A 26498-nucleotide genomic window follows, 5' to 3' on the forward strand; every position below is an offset into this window, starting at 1 on the left:
AAAAAAAAATCGCGATTTTTTCCCAAAAAATCGAGCAATTTTTTTTTATCCGAGTACTAAGCGCGATTTTATCTTTTTGTTGAAAATATCGCGATTATACGATAATATCACGATTTTAACAAAACTGATTATTGCCCAAAGCTGAATGTGTTGGTGATCCCTCGGTTGTGTTATATCCTACGTTGACTGAGTTAGTTGGTTAGGGCATTAATCTAATACAGAGTCTTGGGTAGAAGCATTCATTTACTTTTGACAAGGTATTTAGCGATGAGGTGAAGCAAGAGGAGGTGTTTGTGGAGATTTCGCAGCTTATTCAAAGTGCTCTTGATGGAAACAAGGAAAAGATTGATTTTTTTGCAACTAGAATCTCAGTTCCAGCGAGATGAGCTGCAGCAGATTTGTCATTTGAAATTATTTTTTGCCCAAAACAATCCTCTGTTCAGGGATAATCAACAACCAGCGAGTGATGAAATCAGTAAGATTGAGGTTGATTCACATTTAGTGCTTAGTGCAAGAGCAGAGTTTCATGCAAAAGCAGAAACTCAGCATATGCTTCCCAAGCCCATCATCAGACCTTGGGAAGAGCTTGTCCATAACAAGCACAAAACAAGTCTTGTATATGATAAGGAGGTTTCCTTTCATATTCTAGATTACTCAAAGGCCATCAAGTTTCAGAGTGTTGGCTTTTTTCATGGTAGTTCACCTTCAGTTGTTCCAGATTCCGCTCCTCTTCCACAACAACAATAGAATGTTATATGCCAACCTTGTGACCGAGTTGGCCATATGAACGATCATTGTTTTGATGTGCAAGCATTGTGGTCAATGTACTCATTCTTCACACAAATGCTTCAAAAACAAGCCTCCTAGAAGAACAAAGATTCATCTTGGATGGATCGCTTCTTGGCAATGGGCTTCAACAGCCAAGAAGATATTTCAGTCATATGTTAGAATTTTTTCTAGAATATTAAAAGGTCTTGCAGTTGAATTTTCTCCATCATCTCACCTAGTATCTGATAGGGGTGGAAATGATGGTCATATACAAGGTTCAAATCCACATCAAGCAAGCCTGAGCCACAACCTGCCATACTAGATTCAGAGTTGTAGCCAAAAAGAAAGATGCCCCTGAGCATGCTTTCGGTTGATGATCAACCTTAAACCATCTATGCGGGGTTGAAACATCTCTTAAAGAATTGGGGACACTTGCTCTAGCAGAAGACTTTAGCTTCTTGTAGTTTTGGAAGAGTTCCAGGAATTGCATTAAGCATTCCAGAGTTGATGGTCATCTTTAAACCATCACAAGTTGAGACCTCCCTTTTCAAGTTGAGGTTCTCCCTTTTTATGCGGGTGAGACCTCCCTTTCAAAGCTGAAGGTTGCCCTCTTCAAAACATTAGGGACACTTCTTCTTCCAAAAGATTTCAACTTCTTGCCAGACTTGGAAGAGTTTCGAGACTGCACTATGCATTCCAGTGTTGGTGGTCATCCTTAAACCACCCCTCTTATACCAACATTTCAGAGAGCACATTCAGCCTAGTGCTACCATGCATTTTTTGCACATTTTGTTACAACTCTCTTCTTGGACTCATACATACCCCTTTGGATTACGGGGGGGAATGTTGGACACCTAATCCTCTATGGGTTGGTGTGGAATGCGAATAGCCGCCGGAGTCCAAGAGACCTTGTAACATGGAATCCAACGTTCACTTCAATGTACTATAAATGTATATCATGTCAATAATATATGTAATTCAATGTTCTATCATTTATGACTATTTACACTCCGTGTGAGTTTAACACATTTACTTTAGTCCAATTCCAAACTTAAATTAGCAATATTTCCAATTACAATTAGTCTTTCCATTCATCAACATAATTGAAGATAGAACACTATATGCAATGACAAAGAAGACAAATCAGCACATCAACAAGAGACCCCAGATTTGGTCAAAGACAAGGGAAAAACCCCACTAGGGGGAAAACCCTTTGAAATTCTTCTTTTATTAGATTGTCAGAAAATGTTCAGCAGAGAGGACAATGAGCCCAGTACAATATGATCAGTTATAGGACCCAACAACTTCAGAAACCAATTTACAGTGGCAGAATGTATCAGAGACAACTTGATTCAGGCTTTAGAAAACTTCGGATGATGGTCAGTTCTATTCAAACCCCTGGATGCTCCCTTCAAGTTAGGGCACGTGCGTCTATAGCTTCCTGGACGCTGTCTTGACCATAACATGTGTGCGTCCAGGGAAAAAATTTCCCAGTTTTGTGCCAACGTCTAGAGCAAAAACCCTAATTTTGTGCGAGCTTCGGATCTGAGACTTCGGACCTTCATACGACCTTTTCCTTCACTAATGTGCCGAACCAAATCAGATAGAAGAGAAGAAGATGCTTGATGTTGTGATGTCCAAATGAGCTTCTAGGTCACTTGTATTTATAGGCTTCTAGGGGTGTCCAACAATGTCCATTTGATGTTGAGGCCGACCTGTCCAAGTGTGCATGAGAGTGAAGCTGACCTGATCCAATATCCATGAGTGGGTGCACAAAATCAAAAACCAACTTCTTCTTGTTTGAACAAGGTGATCTTTAGGTCGATTTTGGTCCTCTCGAAAAGAGGAACTCAATGCCATCATCATCTCCATCAAATGAGTAGTCCAAAGTGGAATTTGACCACAGTTGCATATTTTTAACACTCCCTCTCAACTAGGGATAATTCCACCTGTAAAACCTGTCCATTGATCAATGTGTCATCCTGTCATCATGTGTACAAATATGCTCAACTCTATCTGTTGAAACATTCTTGAATCTAAAGAAGAATCGCGGGGAGCAAAAGCTACCACCCTCTGTCCAGCAGGCTACTACCCTGAATATCTGTCAGTGGGCTACTACCCTAAAATATTTGTCAGTGGGCTACTAGGAATATTTGAAAGCGGGCTACTACTCGGAAATATGTCATTGGGCTACTACCTGGAAATATCATGGGGGAGCTACAACTCAACCCATATTGAGCAATAGGTGGTGTAGGGGAGCTACTACTCAACCCATCCTATTGCCCACTAATCTTCCCAACAATGACCCTTAGGAGTCATGTGGTAGAACACGTGCATCATAATCCTAGCTTGGGTGAGATACCCGAGTTACCAAAGTTAAGGATCTCACGCCCCCAAGCCTCCTCACCGGTCGGCCAGACGGGGAGGGATAATCCCAACAAGCCTTTTCTTGTAGATAACATTTCCCCCTTAGTCAGCATCGTGTTGAAAACAATATGATGCTAACTAGGGTATACTCTGCAAAGACCAAGATAGGGTGAGCTACTACTCCAATCCTATGGGTAACAAATAGGGGTGATATTCTATTGTCTAGAGTTCCTTCAACCCCGGGAGCCCTCTATCTCAATTCGTCACCCTGGGAGCTCAGATAGGGGGGAAAAGTATAGCTCAGTGTCCTCGACCATTGGTGCCCCTTATTAGGAGGGGTCACATCCATCAGTCCAAGCTGCTCTCTGAAGACTAAGAACTTCTCTTTCGACAAAGCCTTGGTGAGAATATCTGCAATCTGCTTGTCTATCGATATGTGATGGAGTCGAATGGCTCCTATCTGTACCATATCACGAATGAAGTGATATTAGATCTCTATGTGCTTGGACTTGTCATGAAACACAAGATTCTCAGCCAGACAGATCACACTCTTGTTGTCGCAATATATTACTGTAGTGTTTAGGACCTGCTCAAATAACTCTCCAAAGAGCTTCCTCAACCAAACTGCTTTATAACTGGCCATGCTAGTAGCAATATACTCTGCCTCGGCAGTATTCAATGCTACGGACTTCTGTTTCCTGCCCATCCAAGATATCATGGCAGATCCAAGACTAAAACAACAACCTGACATCCTTTTCATGTAGATAACATTTCTTGCCCAGTTAACATCGTGTTGAAAATAACAAGAAATGTAAAAAATAACATCTAGAAATTCTAATTTAATTTGTCCTTGAATTAAATTGAGAATTAAATTGTAATTCTTTTCTCATAGCAACTTGTAATAGTTAAACTAAGTTAAGTTGACTTAGTTAACTTAGGAATTTTGAGTTGGAAGTCTATCTGGAGTCATGTAAGTGTGATCCCTAAGTTTTAGGGGTCTAGATTGAGTTTATTGGAGTTGTAATTAGATAACTCAGTTCAACTAAGTTATAGTCAGTTAAACTAGTTCTAATTGTTGGAGGAACTAGTAGAGGTCTAGTAGTGAGTTGGTGCACCAGTGCATCCTCAGTGCCACACCAGCTAATTGAAGATTCACTCAAGAATAACTCATGCATGTCAGTTTAGAGGAAGACCCAGTTGAGACTAGAGTGCAGGGACAGTGTACTATCAGTTGTATAATTTTCTGAGTTGTACAGATGGTGCATGCAATCAGTTGAGGACCTAAGTTTGGATTGCGCAGTTATGGAAGAAGGATTTCCTCATTAAATAGAGGCTAATTCCTCTAGGAATTGCGCAAGGAAGTAGGGGCTTGGAAGGCAGCAGAATAGGCTAAGTGTTGGCTTGAGCTAGCTTGTGAGCAAAGAGTTAGATTATACTTGTGTAGGAATTGTTCAGGAGGAACAAGCATTGTATTTTCTTCTCAGATCTTTTGGTTAATGCAATATAGATAGTCGGGGTTTTGAGCAGTTTCTTTCCTCAAAGAAATATTGTGTTATGTGCCATTGATATTCTTCCTCTTTCTGATTATTGTTTTCATCGATCATTATTGGTTTCCGTTGTTGAAAGTAGAGTAGATTCTTATCTTATGTTTTAGTACATTACATGAGCTGTTGAATCTATAGAAAATTCTACACATCGATGTATCCATGAAGTCAAATATATCCAACAGAGTATCTCAAACCAAGTGTAATCATCCCTTGCAAATATCTCAAAATGTGTTTGGTAGCAGTACAATTTGCATGGAGAGGCTCGGTCATGAATTGACTCAACGTGTTCACTACATAACATATGTACGGATGGGTGTTCACAAGGAACATTAGAGCCCCAATCAACTGTCTATATTCTGATGGATTCGCCAAATTGGGTCTTGCAACTTCTCCACACAACTTCTTGAAGTTCATTTCCATTGGTGTGGATAGGGAATTACATTCTATCATTCTAAATATTTCCAACAACTTCACAACATATTTTCCTTGTGAAGGAAAATCTCACCAGGCCTTTGCCATACCTCAAGGCCTAGAAAATAGTGCATGAGTCCAAGGTCCTTCATCTCGAATTCAGAGGATCTTACACTCGATCATTAGGGGCTCACTACCTGTCAAGGATAGATCGTTAACATATAAAATGAATATCAATTACATACCTTGGACTAACTTGAAGTAGAGGTTGGGATCGGCATTGCTTCTTGTGAATCCCAACTTCACCAAATAATTGTTTGTGGGCGTACCATGCTCTTGGGGCTTGCTTCAAACAATACAATGCCTTCTTTAATCTACAAACATGTGTGTTTTTCGATCCTCTACTTCAAATCCTTAAGGTTGCTCAATGTATACTTCTTCTTGTAACATGCCATGGAGGAATGCGATCTTTACGTCCATCTGATGAAGGGTCCATCCTTGACTTGCGGCAAGGGAAACTATTGAACGAATGGTTGTATATCGAGCCATAGGTGCAAATATATCATCATAATCTTCTCCCTCTTTCTGGGAGAATCCTCAAGCCACGAACCTTGCCTTGTATTTTTCAATGCTTCCATCAATTCCATGCTTGATCTTGAATATCCACTTCAAAGTTACCATGGATTTCCCCTTCGGTCTCGTCACAACATTCTATACATCATTCATCATAATAGATTCATATTCCTCGGCCATAACATCTTTCCAAACTGTACTTTTACGACTTCTTCAAATGTGGAAGGTTCGGCTTGAATCATAGTGCTCATGGCTACAACATATCCCTGGTACTTGCATGGCTTCTTCCTTTCTCTAAACGATCTTCGGATGGGCACATGACTATCAACATCTTGAAGAGTGTCACAAAGCCAAAGTGGTCTCTTCCTAGTAGGAGGATTACTAGGAGGAGAATCTAAGGGATCCATGGGCTCCATGGGATCATCAACAATATCAGTCTCGAATTCGGGCATGGACGAACCATCCAAGATATCAATATCATGGGCTCCATGGGATCATCAACAATATTAGTCTCGGATTCAGGCACTGGCAGACCATCCAAGATATCCATATCACCATTCTTCTCGGGAGGAGGAGGTGGAGGAAGGTCTCTTGCTTTTCCAAGAGCGACATCTTCATCGAATGTAACATCCCTGCTAATTTCAACCTTCCTTTGACCAGGAATATATATTCTAAATGCTTTAGATTTTTCACAATACCCAAGAAATGTACCTTTTCTTCCTGTAGCTTCCAATTATGCGGAGATGACTAATGTCGGGCTTCACACTTGTAAATACTTCTTCGGGAGTCTTGTTTTCCAAAGCTTGATGAGGCACCCTGTTTTGAACATATACAACATCATGTGAAGCTTTGGCCCAAAGAAATTTAGGCAACTTCTGATCATGAAGCATCCTTCTTGACACCTTCCTTTTTGCAAAAGTCAATGAATTCATTTGACATGTATTCTCCACCTTTATCGGACTTGAATATTTTGATCTTCTTCCCTCTTTGATTTTCAACCAATGCATTGAACTCCTTAAATGTTTCAAAGGCTTCATCCTTATGCTTCAAATAGTATATCCATGTCTTCCTTGAAAAGTCATCAATGAATGTGTTGTAGTAGAGATATCCACTAATAGAGTGCACGAGCATCGGTCCACATATGTCGGAATGAATGAGATTGAGGATGTCATTGGTCTTTTTTTCACTAGAGGGGAATGGTCCCCTTGTCATTTTTCCACTAAAACATTTCGGACATACTTCATCATGTTGAGCTTGAACCCTTGGAATCCCCGAGACCAAGTTCTCCAATTTCGGAAGAGCATCATAATGAAGATGAGCTAACCTTTGGTGCCATAATTCGCTGAGATGATTTGTTCCAGTGGTCTTCCAGTGACCCTATAGAGTCCTTCATATCTTGTTCCCAAAGTGAATGCATCTCTCGTAAGTGATCCAACAAGCCAAGTAAGAACCTTTCCTTTGATGAAAGCAACCCTTATCTCTTTATCTTTCAAAGCAGATATTGATACCAAATTCTTCTTTAACCTAGGCACATACATTACATCATATAGTACAATAGATTCCCCAAAATTTAAATGAAATTTGATGGATCCAAAACCTTTAACGTGATGAGTGGAGTTGTCTTCAAGAATGATTTTCAAATTTGACTCCCTCTCTACCAAGTTAGAGAGAACTTCTTTGTAACCAGAGAAGTGATGAGCTAAGTCACCACGTTCGTGTTCGTGTTAGAGTTTGGAGACCTTGAAATTCAAATAAAGTTAGGCACCTAAATTTTTGCCGACAAAGTTAGGCACCTAAATTTTTGCCGATAAAGCTCGAGATATAGAAATTTGAAAAAAAATGTATATATCTAATATATATATATATCAATTTAAAGTCAAATTGCAAAGTCCATAATGCACATTGCAAACACATAGGATTACTTATTATTATTAGGGTTTATTAATGAAGGTTATGTAGATCGTGTAACCCTCAAAGGGTCCTGCAACCAAAGTCCAAGTTTGGCATATGTGTGCAAATGCTAATGATACAGGAATATGTGGGTTCTCTAAAACATGGCTTCGAAATGCTTTGTCGCCTATTGGAGCGGATCTTCAGTCAACATCGCGTGCTTGGTTGGTCTGCCACTTTGGCAGTCGTTTAAGTTTATGAGGCCAAGGGTTGAGGTTCCTTTGTTTGAGTTATTTCAGTTGAATCCTACCTATCTACTCTCAATTTGGGTGTTTTGGTTGTTTCCCTAATTCAAGATCTGGAGAGACTGTTAGATCTCTCGTAGTCTTTGCTCAGAATAGGGTCCGAATATGACATGTATCAAAATTGTTTTGTATTGTATTTTCTATAAAAACCAGACTCTAGATCTAAGATAGGTTAGTAGCAAGGATACCACGTTTTATTTTGTTTCAGATTTGTATCTCTGCTCAGTAGTGCGGTCACTAGGTCAAACTCTTTTATACTGTTCCTATTTAAGCTGTGGATTCATCAATATAAGATTGTTGATGCTCATGTTTTATCTACGACATACTATTTTATTGTGATTTAGTTTCTCTTTAAGAGGCAACACTGCTGGTTGGCTTGGGGCCACCAACCTAGCACATTGCCCCTTTCATTTTTGTGTGGTTTAATGCAAGTTTGTTGTGTGGTTTGAACATTGTAGAAATACTCCATTTCAGTAAATCTATTTAACTAGTGAACAAATTGTGTGGATATTTGTTAATATGTGGATTCTTTATGCATAAGTAGCTTTGTTTTGGTCGAAATCAATAATTCGATGTATGTCTGATAATATTTGGTTTGGATCTGGTATATATACAAGCTATTATCTCGTATGTTATATTGGGTTTCACGCACTAGCTCAACCTCCGTTCCTTTTATGATCTAACTTGAGGAGCATTGATGTTGTGAGCACATTGTTTGCCTGATCGATTGCAAAGTTTATATCTCGAGTTTTTTAAATTTTTGTATATCTATATTTATAAAAAGTAACTTTGTTTTGTATATATATTGACTAACATGATTATAATTCAAAATGTTTTATTCATGAATACTTACTAGTTTTGCAGTGAGTCAAGGTTGGGCGTCTTCCTCGAGCGATTGCGCAGTTAACATCTCTGGCGGCTTTACCAACCGAAAAATCTAACCCAATTTTTTTTAATCGAACCTAATCAAATTTTTTTACCAAATTTAATTTTTTTGGTTCAAATTCGCCATTTTGTTCGGCGTACATAATTGAATTTGTTCGAATTCGTCTTAGGTTCGGCGAATTTTGAATCCCAAGGATAAAATTTGCCGAACCCAGTGACTTAGGTGATGAGTGGGCCCACTATCAACCAACCAACCATCCCATGAATCTGGAGGAGATGAACTAGTAAGAGCGAAAATAAGAATCTATTCAGATTGATTGGCAACATTACTTTCATACCTGGAGAATTTTGACTTCTCTTGTGGACAACGGTCTTCTTCATGGTCCCCTTGGAGCATCTTTTCTTCTTCTATCATTTCTTCCATTGTGGTCATTCCTTTAGTCATCTCTCCTTATTTGATCATTGAACCTGTTGTTGTTGCTTCTATTATTATAACATGGTCCATTGTTCTTCTTGGGTGAATCTCGAGCATAGTGCCCTTTCTTATGACAATTGTAGCATTCAATGTTAACATATTCCTTTCTTCCACTAGAATTTCGAGGACGCTTTCTTGAATTTGATGGATCTCCTTTCCCTTTCTTCTTCTTCTTGTCATGAGCGATGTATGCAACGGGCTCTCCTTCTTCATGCTTTTGAATCCTTTCTCTTCCTATCACTCTTGACTCTCGTTGAGTGGGCTTTCCAACAATTTTATCAAATGAAGGGAGGACATTTGTGTTGCTTATAGTAGTGATGAATGTTTCCCATATAGGAGGGAGACCTCTTAGAGTCACGACCACTAGTTCCCTGTCAAGCACAACTTCTCCAACTCTTAGCAATTGATCTCTAATACGAGAGATCCTCATTAAGGATTCTATGGAATTTTCTTTGTTCATCTTGGTATCTTTGAGTTGATCTTTCAAGGTGAGGATTTCATTCAAATTGTTGACCTCATACATGCCAGCTACCTTATCATACACGTCTTTAGAACTTCTCAAGTTCCTAACATATCCAAGTATATTATCTTGTAAACCATCAGCTATAATTTGTTTTGCTTTCAACTCACCTTTCTTGTGCTTGTTCTTGGTAGCAGCAGATGCATTCTCCAAAGGCTCGGGTACCATTCCTTGAATTTAGTCCAAAACGTCATTGTTATCAGCGATGATCTCCAATCTAACTTTCCATACAACAAAATTAGATGAGTCACCCATCTTCTCATCACTCTTGAAGTAGGAAGTCATCTTGACTTTGACTATATTGGTTCTTTCAACTTTCCAAAGATGAGTGCTTCAAGGCTTGTCTCCTTTTGGGCTTGTCCTTGACCTTGTGAAAATTCGGAAACCCAAATCTTGTTGCAGCAATTGGAGATAATTATCCTAATTGATAAATTTATTTTTAACAATTTATTTACTGTTTACTATAGCAAATATCGAATCAATCACACTGCAACCTACACAAATAAACTGCAGAAGAATAAACGTTGGAAGAAATACTAGCACACACACATAAAGTGACACAATTATTTTTGGACAAATGTCCTCGGAAAAATCCAACGTGAGAAAATTGGTGCAACAATGAAGAGTTTTATTATTATGCAACAATGAAATAATTTGAGTACAGTTGGATGCCAAAACTGGCAATCCTACAGAGAAAAACTGGCAAGAAAAATCTAGTGAGGAATTTCCTCACTCCACAGTCAAATCCGAGCTCTGACCTCAACTCAAATTGAGCATCCAAACTGGCTCTGCACAATCATTGTGTCACCCTAGCGCAGTCACTTTTGCACTAAGCTTGAAATAACTTCACCTCAAGCCGTTTGGTCTGCTGTTGTGTGGGAAAATGTCTCTCTTGGCCTCTGGAACCTTTGCCCAAGTTCTGGGACTGAAACTCTGTTTCTCCCCAGCAATTTCAAAATTGCCTCTAGAGGTTACTGCACTGCTCTGCGTCAGCCTCTTTGTGGCTCCTCTGCTTCTCTGCATATGCACTCTCTAGAACTCGAATCCTTCCTTCGGCTTCACTGTCCCTGCCCCTCTCTCACTTCTTCGATTTCTCTGTTTCCCTCTCTGACAACTGAGCGCTGCTACTTAGGAAATCGATCTGCTCATGGAATCGAAGTGCACAAGTGATTTCTCCAAGCCCCGTCGATTTCTTCTTACAATCCTCCTTGAAACTTCAACGGCCAAGATTAGATCTTAATCGATGGCTAGGATTAACTTGAAGTCGATTTGTGTGAGGTTCTAGAACATTCACACAGTAACTTAATTAATTATATTTCCTAAGTTTAGACTTAGGAAATATTTAAAAGCTGACTAATAATCTAATTAATTCATTTCTAGGCTGAATTTCGAGAAAATGATTTCTGGGTTTTGGAGAACTCATGCATTCTAGCCTCTCCACAAAATTTCAAGGCTAGAACACATCGATGCTACAAAAGCTAACACTCCCTCTTAACGAGGAACATGTTCTAGAGTTGCTACCCCCTGTAGCAATATCGTGTCTTTGCATCATCTCTTATCATACTGTTGATCTCTGGCTGCCGTTGCCCACCAACTACCTCGCCACTCTGATATACGCTGCATTTGTGCTGCTGCTGACCTTGCCATACTGTTGCCCACATTGCATCTGCACTGCAACTCCCTCTCATCTGTTGCTGCTACAACTGTAACATTTGCAATTGAAAAACATCCTAAACATTGAATCAGTTGTGATCAGTATGATGCACCTATCTCCCAAGTCTGACAATTGACAACTGCTAGTATCTGCGCTATCACTAAGGCATCTAAGCTGCTGCTGACTCTGCACTGTGCCAATCAACACTGTTGCCAACTTTGCACTGCGTTGCCCAGTATCTGGCTGCAACTAGACTCTGCATCTGTCACTTCGAGAGAAGGTGGATGGTTCACATTGTTTCGCAGGGCTTTTTTTTGTTTTTTGTTTTTGTTTTGGAAATTTTGAACTGTTATGTGAGGAACTACACTTTTTGAATACTCCCAAGATGCCCCTTGATGCTCCCTAGACGCTTCCTAGATGCTCCCTAATGGTAATGTTAAATTCTTAAAGTAAAAGGATGCAAATGAAAGAGAAAGGAGAATGACACTTTTACTTAAATTTTTAAATGACACTTTTACTTAAATTTTTAACATTAACATGAAATGACTGAGGATGTTTGAGAGTGGTTCCAACCTCATCAAACTTCATACGGAGGAAATAGAATTTCATATCCCATTCAAAATTCAGCAGACTTAACAGTTTTTAGGATCAATGGGATTTTGGCGTTTCATTGGATTCTATTAGGTAGAAGGGCATGTGATTGGCATTTAATCAAGAGCACAAGCCCTATATGTACCCCAGTGTTGGTGTTGTTGATTGTTGAACTCCTTAGTCATGGCCTTAGCAATTATGTACCCTTCACTCAAGTCAAAATCATTGATCAGGCATGTTAAGCTTTCTCTACCATATTATAAAGCTTGGATTAGGCTGTTTGATCAAAATTAGGCAGTGTTGACTAATATCCCTATAGAATTGTAGTAGAGGCAAAGGCTACACAAGAGAAGAGGAATCCAGATTCTAGATGGTTGATGCTGGAATAATTAATCATCGATGTGCAATGGATGCCATATCTATCTTGATTTATGTAATAATATGCATGTTTTCATGTTTTCTACAACTAATTTGGTATTTTGGATGTTTTTTGTAATATATATATATATATATATATAGTATACGCTTCCAAGATGCTTCACTTCCTAGATTTTTGGGTAATGACGCTTCGGCGTCCCCGCTTTCAAAAAACATCCCCGCTTCGTGCAACTTTGAACTAAACTATAATTTAGGAAGGAAAATGTATCTTAATGCTGTTTTTTCTCTACAAGATATTGTAAGCTATTGGAATTTGTAACCATTTTAACTATTAGCAGATCACTTTTATTAGGAACAAGTCAAAAGTAGTTTTGGTCATTTGAAATCGGGAAATTCTATGCCTACAATTTGCTTGATATAATATTTTGTCTATCAGGATCTATATGTGATCCTACTTGACTAACTTTAATACCAGGTCCAAGGTGATCACCTTGTTGACATTTTGAATTCTGAAAGCTTCTGTTTGGTACTGAGAATTTTGAACTTGTAACAAGCTTGTCTGATTTCTATTCATGTTATGCATAGGTGTTTATATATATATATATTTCTTCATTTCTTATTGAGTTTTTGAAAATTTATTTGCTTAGATATTATTCTTTCAAAAGCACTTCTGCATTTTAGCACTTTTGTATTTTGAGAAAATAGATTGGTGAACTAGGTAATGAATTCTGCATAGAATATTGTATCAATGATTCATTTTGAAATGTTTATTGATGCTAATGCCCCTGTAGATGCCTGTCCCTGCTTTAAAGGAGCAAATTGCAACTGCAACTGGGGTTCCATTGGAGCAACAACGCCTTATATGCAGAGGGAAGGTCTTAAAGGATAATCAGCTATTATCGGATTATCGTATCCTTGTGTTTTACTCTAGAGCACTGGATTGTTATATTATTTGCATACGGTTTTGGGTGATTATTGAGGCTTGATATTATGCTGCATGCTTTTGAACTATCCCTTCCTTTTATGCTTTTACGAAGTTTGAAGTGCATGGAATTTTGGTAAACTTGATCCCTTTATTGGTAAACATTTTTTGAAATAAATTTTCAAATCTTTATTTTCTTAATTTAAAATATCCCATTTGTTGGACTATTTTATGATGTGTACACAGTAAGTGTTAGGCTTTATGAGGATTGTTTGCTTCTCTCTCTTATAGATTTCACTGATTTTTTATTTTTCAGTACTAAGATTTTTCTTGAATATTGCTGTTCTGTGTTTTGGGAAAACAACACTTGTTTCGTCCTGCACAAGAAACTGGAAGATTCCTTATCAAAGTTAGAGACTTGCCACATACTTTTGACTCCAAGTTTACCATTGACTTGCAGCATTTTTGCTCTTGCATTGGCTCTGGTGTTTAGTTCCACATTGTTGGTTGCAAGCATTTATTTTCTATTGATGTATTGCAGTTGCTACATAGCATTGATTCATGCTGTGTGCTGTATTTGGAGCCGAGTTGAATTGATACTTTTGACCTTATCATATTATAATTTTTTTGATAGGCTATTTTTAGGCTTGAAATAGAGATGTTTATTACTTCCCCTCTTTATTGTACTTGACATGTATGTAGATTACAGTTTGGTTGGCTGATTTTAGTGGTAGTTTTTTTATTTTTTATTTCTTGCTTTTGATTTTTTTTATTTATATATGTGTGTGTGTGTGTAATCATGGAACTCACAACTGGACATTCTACAAAAGGTAGGCCTAATAGAGGGACACCAATTCCTTGTTTTAGTAGAATATCAAAAATTACTTGGTGTAAGCCTGGATGTGATGATTGATGCAATGCAATTGATTTTCCTAGTTCAATTCTGACTTCTTTACCCTTGTGAGCATCACCCAATGCAATGAGTGCTAAGTGGACTATGGATATCATGAGAATTTGGTTATGCTGAATATTTCTCATGGTACATTTGTCATGCATTAATGTCTTACTCTATGCAGGTATTCCAAAAAAATGATTTCTCAATGTTCAATTAATGTTTATTGAGAAAAAGAGGTGCATTGTTTATTCAGATTCGCACACATCATGAACTTTATGAAATATACAAATTGGTTTCTTATCCACCGTCAAGGCATGCCAACGTTTGTCATATTTATTTGCATATTGATATTACCCATGGATATGTTTGTAAAAGGATATGTGCCATACTTAGTTTCATGTTGTATAATCACTGCTAGATTCAATAGTTGTTCTCCTTTGTTCCATTGATTTGTAAATTGTATGTGGTGTATCTGAATACGAAGTTAAAGTCTTCCAAATTTTTACTTCTTGATTCTTTTCTGTCTTTGTCATGTTGCTAATAGTGGTGGTCTCATAGTCGTATCTGAAACCTTCTTGCTTAAGTCTCTGTTTAGCTAGAGGCTTAGAGCTATTCTGAAAGTTGATTCTGCATGCAATCTAAAAGATCAGTATTGCTGGGTGTTCCACTGATTATTTAGGTTGCCGGAAATGGCAATCTTTTTTGTAAACTGTTGTTTTCACTGAGGCTATTATTGCTCAGATAGTCTCTAAGGGAAAAGTCCAACCTCACTCAAGGGGAAGCTTAAGGATTCTATCAAGTGAATCACTACCAGTTATCTATGTGATTCACTCCACTTTTTAGGCCCAGAAACATTTGTCCCAATCAGGGTTTCCTTGAACTAATCCCAAGTATAAATAGACATTGTGATGCTTCATTTCTAACCCAAGCAAGAACAAGTCTGAGCAAGGCGAATTAGGAAGCAAAGGAGCTGCGGGTGTGCTGTAACCGCAGGGCAAAAGGATAGTTTTGTTTTGGCAAGCCAAGGTTTGTTTTGGAGAGCTGGAAAGGAGGTCACAAGCCTGGTTAGAAGCCATGACTAATGAAGTAAGGCTGCAGGCCTTTGTAGAATAGTAAGCTGGCTGCAGATCTGGAACAGGCCGCAGGGATGATAGGACAGGTCACGGCCTAGAAAATGGCTGGTCAAGAGCAGGCCGCAACTAGAGAGATCTGGCTGTAGATAGAGAGAGCAGCTCACAGCCAGAGGGAGTAGGCTGCAGCCAAAGAGAGCCGGTTGAGGCTGAAGTAGACCTATAGGAGGCTCGATGCAGGCCGCAGATTAGGAAAGAGAACAGGTCGAGATCGAGGGTTGAAACAGGAGGGTCAGGAGGCCGGTTGTAGGTTAATGGTGGTTTGAGGGTCTGTAATGGTGGCCGAGGGAGGACAACAACAATAAAATAAGTGATGAGTCCAAGATATGTTTGTAGCATAAGACAAGGAACATGCCACAGCTTAAGGGGCAGACCGAGAGCCAAAGGGAAGTTTGTTAGGGCCAGTTGCGTGCAAGGAAAAAGCTAACAGCAAGGTGAAGAAGGTTGTCATCAAGAGACAACGGCAACAATGAAGAACTGTGGGCTAAGGGAACATGCCCAACGTTGACTTGTTGGAGATTGACTGAAGTTTGACTGGTATTTCGACTTGGAAATTGGCACAGGTTTCTAGACAAAAATGCTGATTTTGTAAACCTTGTTGAAGAATAATTTCTCCTAAGAAAAGTTGCTGGGTTTTCTTCCAAGGTTGGTTTCTTAGGGTAAAATTTGTGTCTCTATTGTGCATGGTTGTCTTTCTAAAATCTTTACTAATTGCACTGCATTTATATTTTCTGAAGTGTAATTACCCAATGATAATGTGGATAAATTCTGGTTGGAAATTGTTAGGAAGTAATTATCTAGCAAAAAATAGCTTTCTACTATACATCTGGTAGAAAATTCAACAACTCCATTACAAATCCACCATCCATTTAGACTCATGGTGCTCCTCCCTTCCAAAGCTGAGATATATGAATACTGACCAAACCAACAACAAAACTAGTCAATTCTTCCTTCACCTCAGTATGTAGATGAGCTGGAAATATTCTCATAAGAGCTCTTTTCACTCCATTTGCCATTTTCCTATCCTTGTGGCACCTTTCTCTTCCCATTGCTTTGAGAGATAAGGTCTTCATCATAAAATCCTGGGTTTAGGGCATGTTCTAAATATGCAATGGAGTGTTAAACTGGTTCCATCTCTTAACCATGTTTTTCTTCACTGTATCACCTAAATGGGCATCAACAAATAGAAGCTAAGGAGATCCCTGTGCAATAATTGCCATAGTTTTTCTCAACCATGTATCCATACCATCATAAACCTCTCCCAAGACAAGCTTGTTTATGTTAGCACTTCAAAGAAGCTCAAATGCGGGGGATGCAAACTCAAGATTCTGGCTCCATCAATCCTCATCAAGACATAATATGCACACCTTAGCCTCTTGCTTTGAATCTACCTGCATCCACTCGACGTAAAGTTGACTCACCACCATAGAAACTAATGATTGCTTTACTTCAACAAGGCAGCCCAACATGACTGTTGGAATCACGATTGCCGTTAGACCAAAACCTGCAGGCATTAGTCTTCGCTACAATCGCCAGAGTTAGGATCTACGATCAATCCTCATCACGACATAATATGCACACCTTAGCCTCTTGCTTTGAATCTACCTGCCTCCACTTGACGTAAAGTTGACTCACCACCATAGAAACTAATGGTTGCTTTACTTCAATAAGGAAACCCAACATGACTGTTGGAATCACGATTGCCGTTAGACCAAAACTTGCAGGCATTAGTCTTCGCTACAATCGCCAGAGTTAGGATCTACGAGAGGTAGTTAGTCCATGCTGCGAAACACATGGGGAGTGTTGAACCCAATGTCCAACAATCTACCCCCAGCGCGTGTGGGGCGAGTTTCGAACTTGAGACTTGTTGCTCTGATACCACTTGTTGGAATCACGATTGTCGTTAGACCAAAACCCATAGGCATTAGTCTTCGCTACAATTGCCAGAGTTAGGATCCACGAGAGGCAGTTAGTCCATGTTGCGAAACACACGGGGAGCGCTGAACCCAATGTCCAACAATGATGAAATTTGTTAGACATATCTTGTCTCAACAACTTTCAACAACTCTAACATGGAGTATTCATGAAATATTGCTTGAGATTGGTGGTGGTTAGTGATGAATTTAATCATCTCTTTTGCTTGTCCTTTAAGTTACTTAACCAATGGAAATTTATTGTTAATATCCTCTTAAGATCAAATTTAGATTATGGACAATTCAAGGAGTCTAGAAAATGTGATCATATACGCTCTCAAAAATCAAACCTACAACTTTGCAAACCTATGCATTGTCTATGATAACTTGCAACACCCTAGTAAATCCTACTTGCTCGATAGCTTTGATTAAGATATCCACAATGAATGGAACATCATTTACCTCCCCTGAACAATCTTCGGCCCTAAAAAAGATTGCTCCTTTTTTTGAACTAGGAATGATGTTAATTAATGGCCTACACCTAGTATTTGTCCATTCATATGAGATAATGCTAACCCCATAGGTACTCCATGAAGCATGAATGGGTGTTGGAACATCCTCAAGAAGATCTTTCCCCTTTTTGAGCAATTCAGTTTGAATCTTTTAATAGCTACGACTATTGTCTGTTGAATTTCCACAACCTTGGGTCTAGGATAGAATCTTAAAATCTCTGACACTGCCAAACTAAGAATCTCGACGATACTACTTTGCACAACGGAATATAAACAACAATAAATCACACATCCACAGAATATAAACAACTTTTTACATTTTTCAACCCAACTTCATTATATTAAACAACATATAATACAACAATCTAGGGCTCATGTACTAGGGATAATGACCCTCATACATCTACTAATAAAAGATACAAACTGGGGCTTGGTGCGAGTCCATCGACAACCAATATGCCCTCAACAAGATACTCTGACCATTTGGTTGATGAAGTCGACTCTCATAGCTCCCCTCAGTTGTACCCTATACCTGGCCGGTCCTTCGGCTGCCTAATCTGCTCACTAGTTGATCATTCGCCCATCAATGCATCAACACATAGAGACTCTTGTCAAGTTGTTCATAACTCCACTTATGAACAACTCTCGATTTTCTCACCGTTTGTCCTTAGCTTCTCAGGGACTTTAGCCCACTATGGTCTTCATGCGCTGCTCTGATGAAGACCAACATAGGGTTCGGAGCGCTGCCACCTATCACTGCAAGATGTCCATCTCCCACAATGAACACGGGCTAGGAGGACTGCCCATCATCTGTTGTAGAAGTCCTTCTCCACACACAAGTCTTGGGCTCCACAAACTACTCCTGGTTGGTCAGACCCTTGAGCTCAACAATTGCCTCTCTCGCAACTACCTTTGTCCATCAAGGTGTTGCTCACCGAGCTCCAACTTGGACACTATCACCCTGTCCTCCAGCAAAGCATAAGTGCCCAATCACGTTCACACTTGGTCCACTCTCATGCTGCCCTCCAAAAGTCCGCGAGTGACCAAGTCCACGCTGTAGCATCTGCACCTAGTTACGACACCCCCACACCTGAATTATAGTACATCAATTTGATTGTTCTAGATCTAGATATCACTAACAACTCTTCAGTAGATCATGACAACACCTCATCAAGGTAAGGTTTACAACTTGTGTCTACATGGTCTCGAACTTTGTGAATAAATATACATAAGTTTGAATAAATATGCCAATAACTTTTGTCATCTTCAATTTGAAACTATTGAACTGAGTTCTAATGAAGATATGCTTGAAAAACTACCATTATTTGGATGTTTGGAAGTGAATAACTGCTTTGTTTGAACATTTCGAATGAATAATTGAAACGATTGTTGTTGGGGAGACAAGTTGCTATGCTAGAATTCCCAAATGCCAATTGAATTTTGATTGACTTCGAATCTTGAAGCTTGATATCTAATATTCCCCCCCTTTCAGATGCGAGGTGAGAAGTTGTCAATAGTTCATACTGGAAGTATCCAAGCTAGGGCTTTGGGTTCGTTAGGTGGTGGTTTTGTTGGTTGAACACTAACCATCTTCTCTTTATTTGGTGGTTTTTTTGGTTGACCACTAACCATCTTTTATTGAAACTAGTGGTTTATGGTTTACCACTAATCGATTTGCTTTGAATAATGTGATGGTTTTTGGATGACCACTAACCAATCTATGTTGAATAACATGGTGGCTTTGAATGACCACTAACTAGTCTAATTTGAATAATGTGGTGGTTCCATCTTTTATTGAAACTAGTGGTTTATGGTTTACCAGTTACCACTAATCAATTTGATTTGAATAATGTGATGGTTTTTGGATGACCACTAACCAATCTATGTTGAATAACATGGTGGTTTTGGATGGCCACTAACTAGTCTAATTCGAATAACGTGGTGGTTTTTGATTTACCATTAACCGTCTTCATTACATCAATTTACTTCCCCCCTTAAAGATGTAGGAGAGTACCATCTTTGACTTAAGGGAACGTATAGAATTGGATATTGGTCATGCTCAAAACCAATCGTTGAATAATATGGTAGTTTTGGATGACCACTAACCAGTTTGATTTGAATAATGTGGTGGTTTTTGATTTACCACTAATCGTCTTCATTGCATCAATTTACTCCCCCCTTGAAGGTGTAGGAGAGTAACATCTTTGACTTAAGAGAACATATAGAATTGGATGTAGGTCATGCCCAAAATTATATGGAATATTGCTTGATAGCTTCTTGATTTTACCATTTCTTCTTTCCTTTGTGTCTTTATGTCAATCTTGACTAGGTGGTAAGACTTATGTAGTTTTTTAAGTTGTAGATTCCAACTCCAAGAATTTATCCATGCATAATTTACTATCTCCTTAGCCTTCGGCATTCCTTTGATAAGTTATTTGTCTTCCCACAAAGAAGACATGGAGATCAAGACACTCCCTCTCCATATGACTAACTCTTTGACAATGTTGGTATTTGTGTTCACGATTTTGGTCACCTTCAAGAAATCTTGTGCTCACAAGCTAAACTGCTTTGGAGTAATCAAGAATATTTAAGCTGTTTTGTTTGTCATGTTCCAAGCCATGTCGATTTCTGTTGAATGGTATTTCTTCCCAAAGTCTAATAAACATCCTGGAAAGACCATTTGGTTATTCTTTTGCTTCACCACATGTGCTTTTTCTATTGCTGCTGCTGTCATCCTGTGCTTGTGACTCATCTTCAATCATTGTTTCTTTCATAAATGGACTAGAATATTCGATCTCCATCAAGTCTTTTGTATTACTATGAGCATTAACCATTTGGACTATGTTTTATGTATCACAAGTTGTATCAAGATTTTGCATGATTTCATTTGTATCACATGTTGCGTCAAACTTTTGGATAAAATCCTCTGTATCATTTGTTGCATCAGTCTTCTTTAGTAGCTCTTTTGTGTCACAACTTGCAACAACATTCTAGATGAGTTCATCTGTATCACAAATTGCATGAGGTTTTTGTATGAGGTCCCCTATGTCACAAATTGCATCTATCATATCTTTAGATGTTATATCATTAGGTTGATCTTGTTTTTCTCTTAATTTTATGTGAAGTGCATCAATCAATCAATTGATCTTTCATATCTAGATCACTTTGAAGATTATTTTCCAACTATAGTGTATCAACCATGTGATCAGTGAGGTTTTTATCTGTTGTAAGTTCCACGCAAGTGCTTTAATTTGATTTTGCAATCAATGATTGTACTCTTGCAAATATTTGATTTCTTGCAATGCATTTTGTAAACATTTTCCACCTTTACTCATTTTTCTCAAGCTCACTGTTCACACATGTTTGAAATTATATGTTTATCTGTCATGCTTGGTTTATTATATGCTTATGTCACCTTAGGGTGTCAGGTACTATCGATCATGCAGCCTAAAGTGTGATTAGAATGACTTGGTTTTTGACCTCTTAATTCAATTTCAGGCAGGTTACAATTAATTTGACTTGAAAAGCACTTTATTTCCTTGAAAAAGTTGACAACCATACCCTTTGTGATGCTTTAAATTCAAATATTTACAATGTATTGATGAATTTCTTGCTTCAAAAACACTATTGTCTTTGATGCTTTGCTAATGATCCAAGCAATTTTGTGTCCTCTTCTTGCATGTGTTAACAATTGCAAATTACAAGTGACAGAAATAGACCCAAAAAGTAAAGTGTCACGTATGCAAAATCATACACAATTACACAAAAACATGTGCCCTTAGATCCCTTCATTCAATTTTAAGCAAACCTAGGACATGTCACCCCCAATAAAATTCTTCTTCTATTAAGATATCCTTTGTGTAGCTAAAATGTTGCCCCCCAAAACAAAGGCCCCAACCCTTATTTAAATTATTGCTCCAACCGTTCTTTTTAAATATTTCTTCAAGATTAGCTTCAATTTTCAAACCTTCAACCAATCTTCTTTTACAAAAGATAAACTACTTTCACTTTCAAATAAAAGATCGACCACCTCTTTTTAATGGTCACGACCATAAACATTGTAAAGTTGTACTTACCATATTTTAGCATTGAAAACATTAAATAATAAGTACATTAAATTGAGGCATATTACCAATGCACATCCAATTTATTGTTCAATTGAAATAAAATACTAATCACTTGTATGAATTGTACCTTGATTGTGTTCCAACATAAATTTCTTTCATCGCAGGTTGAGAAAGAGCAGTGGACTATCATAAGAATTGAATGATCCATTAATATGAAACTGCAAACCATGGAATGTTAAGAGGTATAAAACTTATTTCCAATTGGACATCACACAGAACTGTGCAGTTGTTAGCAGAACACAATGCTAGCATAGAGGCTATAAGGGAAGAGCTGTAGCCGTCGCATCTGGATCACTCCCAGATTGTAGTTCTCAAGCATGATGTTTGGAATGTAAAGGACATAATCGGGTCTCTAGATTAATTGGGGATACATACTTGAAAAGGCCCAAGTTTAATAGAGAACCTCCCATTCCTAAGTTATGTCTTCCAGAACCACTTAAAAGGTCTACTATAACAACTGTTGCATCAACTAGCTGTATCTTTAAAGCTAATCTGTCAACATATTGAAATGTGGCCGATTGGATCAGATTGGATTGAAACTGTTGATCTGTAAATTTTCGTGGATATTCCACTGCATAGTTCGTCACAACAAATCTGATAAAAATATATTTAAAACTTGAAATTCTACACTATTACAGTTTTATTTCTTTTTATATTTCTGGATCTGTAGATTATTGTTAATAGTGTATGCATGCAATTATCCAGAAAATTGTTAATAGTGTATGCATGAAAATTAAAGTTATGCAGAAAATAGAGAACGACGAAATAAAAGCTCACAAACACATTTGGCACACGATATGACCCGGGGAATCCTTTCGGGGGAAAAACCCAATTGGAAGGTGAGAACGCTCCACTCTCTTTCTCTGAATGGAAATATGGTTGCGAGTACAAAGAAGTATGGCTTGTGGCCAGTGGGCTATTTTAGTGCACAAATCCCAGTCCTCATCCCTGTACCTGTACCCAAACCCGTGGTTCCTGGCAACTTAGTATTCTTGGCTTGTGGCCAGTGGGCTATTTTAGTGCACAAATCCCAGTCCTCATCCCTGTACCTGTACCCAAACCCGTGGTTCCTGGCAACTTAGTATTCTTCTCAAGCAAAAAAAAGATGCAATCTGTCACATACCAATATTCTCCACAAGCAGTTTAGATGATTCATTTTAAAGTTGCTAACGTGGAGAATGAATCAAAATAATGGAGGGCATGTTCTCTAGTTGCTAATATTTTGCATTTAGAAAGGAAAGTTTAAGCAATAGAGAGGTATTCTTTCAAGAGAGTCACAATCTAATTTTCTAGTGGAGTTGAAAGTTGGTAGAAGACATCAAAAGCCCGACTGTCAGGTAAATATATTTATAGATATATTGCAGGAAATGTAATCACCACCACAAACCCCCCCCCTGCCCCCACGTACCAGGCGTGTTATTGTATTGAAATGTTGAAATGCACTTGAAACACATTTCAATTTCTAAGAAACACATTTTACACGAATTGAAATGCAATTCAACTTTTTGATTAGGAGGTGTTGACGGATGTCCCTAGAGGATTGAGGTAGATGCAAGGGGCGTACTAGTGATGAGGATCCCAATACAAACAATGGTGGAACATTGCTTGCCATTTAAATGTTCATGTTCGTTTCTTCATAATGATTTATTTCCAAGTTTCTATATATATATATATGTTCTTGTTCATTTCTACATAATGATTTGTTTCCAAGTTTCTATATATATATATTATGAAGAAATGAACTGTTTCCCCATTTCCAATTTTTTGGGGGTTCACATTTCCAGTGCATTGTATTTTGGAAACACGTGTTTTCCCATTTCCATTTTTTTGGGGGTCACATTTCTAGTGCATTGTATTTTGGAAACACGTACTATTTTTCTTGTAACAGACAACTTAAATCTAGATCTTTAGTGGTGTCTTCAAACAATGAAGTGAATGAACTGTTTCCTAGGCTTTTATCCTTTTGGCCTAGGGAGACACATTAATGACCCTTTTTTCTAAGTGATATTACAAGTTTATCAATATCAAAGAGCTAAAGTACTTTTTATGAGACTTATACTAGGTTCTTTAAGTTATTAAAGTCACATGTGTTTTAAAAGTCACTTTATGTGAAAAGCATTAAGTACACTTTATATTATTAAAGTGACTTTTATATTCTAAAAGTGACTTCATGAGAAAAAAAGTGAACATGGTGCAAAATATTGAAAAGTTCTAGGAGTCTCATTAATAGATGGGGGACAACATCAGGGAGGGGGTCAAGAGAGGGAATGATCTCCACCCTTGATCTAATGAGCTGAGATTTAATCTCAGCCATTAGATCTAAGGGTTAGGGTTCTCTACACTAAAGAAAGACAAAAAGGCAGAAAAAGGAAAGGGGAACTCGTTATTCTCATGAGAAGCTATTGAGGGGAGGAGAGCTTGATCGAGGAAGATAATTTGTGTGTTAAAACCTACAACAGAGAACAAGGAACTATGCCACAGTAGATCGATGCTCTTGGAGGCCGAGTTAGAGGGAGGTCGATTTTCAAGGGGAACAGTCAAGTAATTATCTGCTCACAGGTCGAGTTAGTTTCAGCTCTGAAACTCAGCAGAATCAGCGTACACACAGCTGGAAACCCTTCTTCAGTCAGCCACAACCAAACCCGAATTTTTCAGGACTGTTCTGCATGTTTCTCGGGCCTGTTATGCATGTTTTTTTGGGCCATTTCTGAGTGTAGTCAGCGAGTTTCAAAGGCCAGTGTATTGAATGTGTTTCAGTTTGTGGTTAAGGAAGGAGACCATGCTACAGGTGTGAGTATTTCCTGTGGTGCAAACTCAAGTTTCAGAACTGAACTTTGACTGTCCAGTGGTCTATTTCCAGTGCTGAAGGAGCAGATAAAGAGGCCAAAATTTATGCTGAAAGAGAGTAGACTGTGGGTGAAAAAGATCAGTCTAGAATTCAGTGTAAAGAGAACCTCTGAGATGCTTCTTCAAGGAAAGAGATAAGTTGAATTTCTTGTTGTATTTAATGTTGTAAGAAATTTCTAAGAAGCAAGTAAAATGCTCCTTGACAATTGGTTTTCCCCTTGTGGTTTTTTCCAGGATGATTAGACCAAAAACAATTGTGTAAACTCATGTTGTGTGCTTGCTTATTCTCTCTTGTATTAGTGAAAAGTGAAATATGGTGGTGTAACTTTTGTTTCAAGTCAAATGCAAAATTTAATGTATATATCAGTCACATGTTTATGATGGGTTTTGGGCATTAAACCATGCAAAAAATTTGAAACTGGGTTGGGCTACAGCGGAGCATAATTTTCTACAAACTGCTTTCAGATGAAGGAACACAGGGGAGGTCAAGCAGGAATTAATAGTTCAAAAGTTGAGGGTAAAAGTCTGAAACACTAAGAATAATATTCCTAGCAATGTTTTTAGGAGCTATTTCATGGAGGCTTGGCAAGGTCGCAACATACAAACAATTGCAGAAGCATTTCACTGTGTTAGGAATATGGGTTGCTGCCATGCATGCTGCTTCGTAGATTGTCCATTTCCTCACAACAGTGGATTTTTCAACTACATGCTGAAGCTGGCAAAATAGATCGAGTGTTATGACGAGCAGATTAGGGGCATTTCTATAGAGCAGAGGTAAGGTAGGTATCACAAAATTGGTCACAGACCTGATTGAGAGGGATAGTAGTACTGGATGAGGCAGAGAATCATGGAGCTAACAATCTCTAATTCCACTGTTAGATGTAGCTTCAGAATTGGATGCATTTCATTAGACTTAGAACTATTTTTAATACAATAGATGAGTGACGCTTAGATTCATCTTCCAAGAGGTTTGCTTATCTTCTCATATTCCCATTGGTTCATATTCCTAATATTTACAATTATTACAATACACAAAAGTCCTATAGGATTATGTGTGCAACAAAAATCCTTAGAAATATACCTTCTAAATACTTTCACACATATAGTTAAAGAATACTTAGTAAAGCAAAGACATAGAACAAATTCATACTTGGTTGGCTTCACCTTCCTTACAATGACATATTGACTACTTCAAATGCTATTTCCCTATTGATTTTCCATGAATCATTCAAAATAGGAAAGTTCTTCTCTATTTTTCAGCAAACAAATGAAGAGAGTGACCTCTTTTATAGCAGGATAGGGCTCAAAAAACCATGGTACAATATATTGTGCTCAAAACGAGTAGTATCTCAACCAACTCCTAACTAACCGTTCTATATATGTGAGGTCGAAAAGTGCGCTCTCCTAGTTGATATCCACTCCCACATTTATGGTAGACGAGGTAAAAAGGATAACATCTAATTGTTTAAAGTTCATAATGTCATATCCAATATATAGCACATTCACAAACAAGATAAAATCTTTCAACACCATTTCTAATCAAGGAAAAGATACACATGGAATCTTACCAATTGAGGAAAGTTATCATGAAGTAATATTTTATGGCACATATGTGATGAAATGTATAGGGCATATGAGCTGTTATGCCACTGTACATTAATCTGATGAGTATAGGTTTTTGATGGAATCTAGTAGATAAGCAAACCTGGATCTGAGAAGATGGAGTAGCAACCTTATCAATGCAGCAACATCACACTCATTGAGTGTGCCTCTGAAAGTAGTTACCCT

General features: G+C 38.2%; 1 protein-coding gene across 3 annotated transcripts in view; it reads left to right on the forward strand.

The window, feature by feature from the left end:
- Positions 1–26498, forward strand: part of LOC149214249 (Ubiquitin-like superfamily protein) — a 179437-nt gene that overhangs the window by 73204 nt on the left and 79735 nt on the right. For all 3 annotated transcript variants that reach the window (XM_089392224.1, XM_089392222.1, XM_089392223.1), the window contains exon 3: positions 13156–13273. In XM_089392224.1, the coding sequence (XP_089248350.1) occupies positions 13156–13273 (118 nt within the window). The remainder of the gene's footprint in view (positions 1–13155; positions 13274–26498) is intronic.

The sequence above is a fragment of the Pinus tabuliformis genome, chromosome 1_1 (genome assembly GCF_031772625.1).
Source record: "Pinus tabuliformis cultivar Carrire ecotype Pingquan chromosome 1_1, CPIR1, whole genome shotgun sequence".
In the NCBI taxonomy this organism is placed as follows: domain Eukaryota; kingdom Viridiplantae; phylum Streptophyta; class Pinopsida; order Pinales; family Pinaceae; genus Pinus; species Pinus tabuliformis.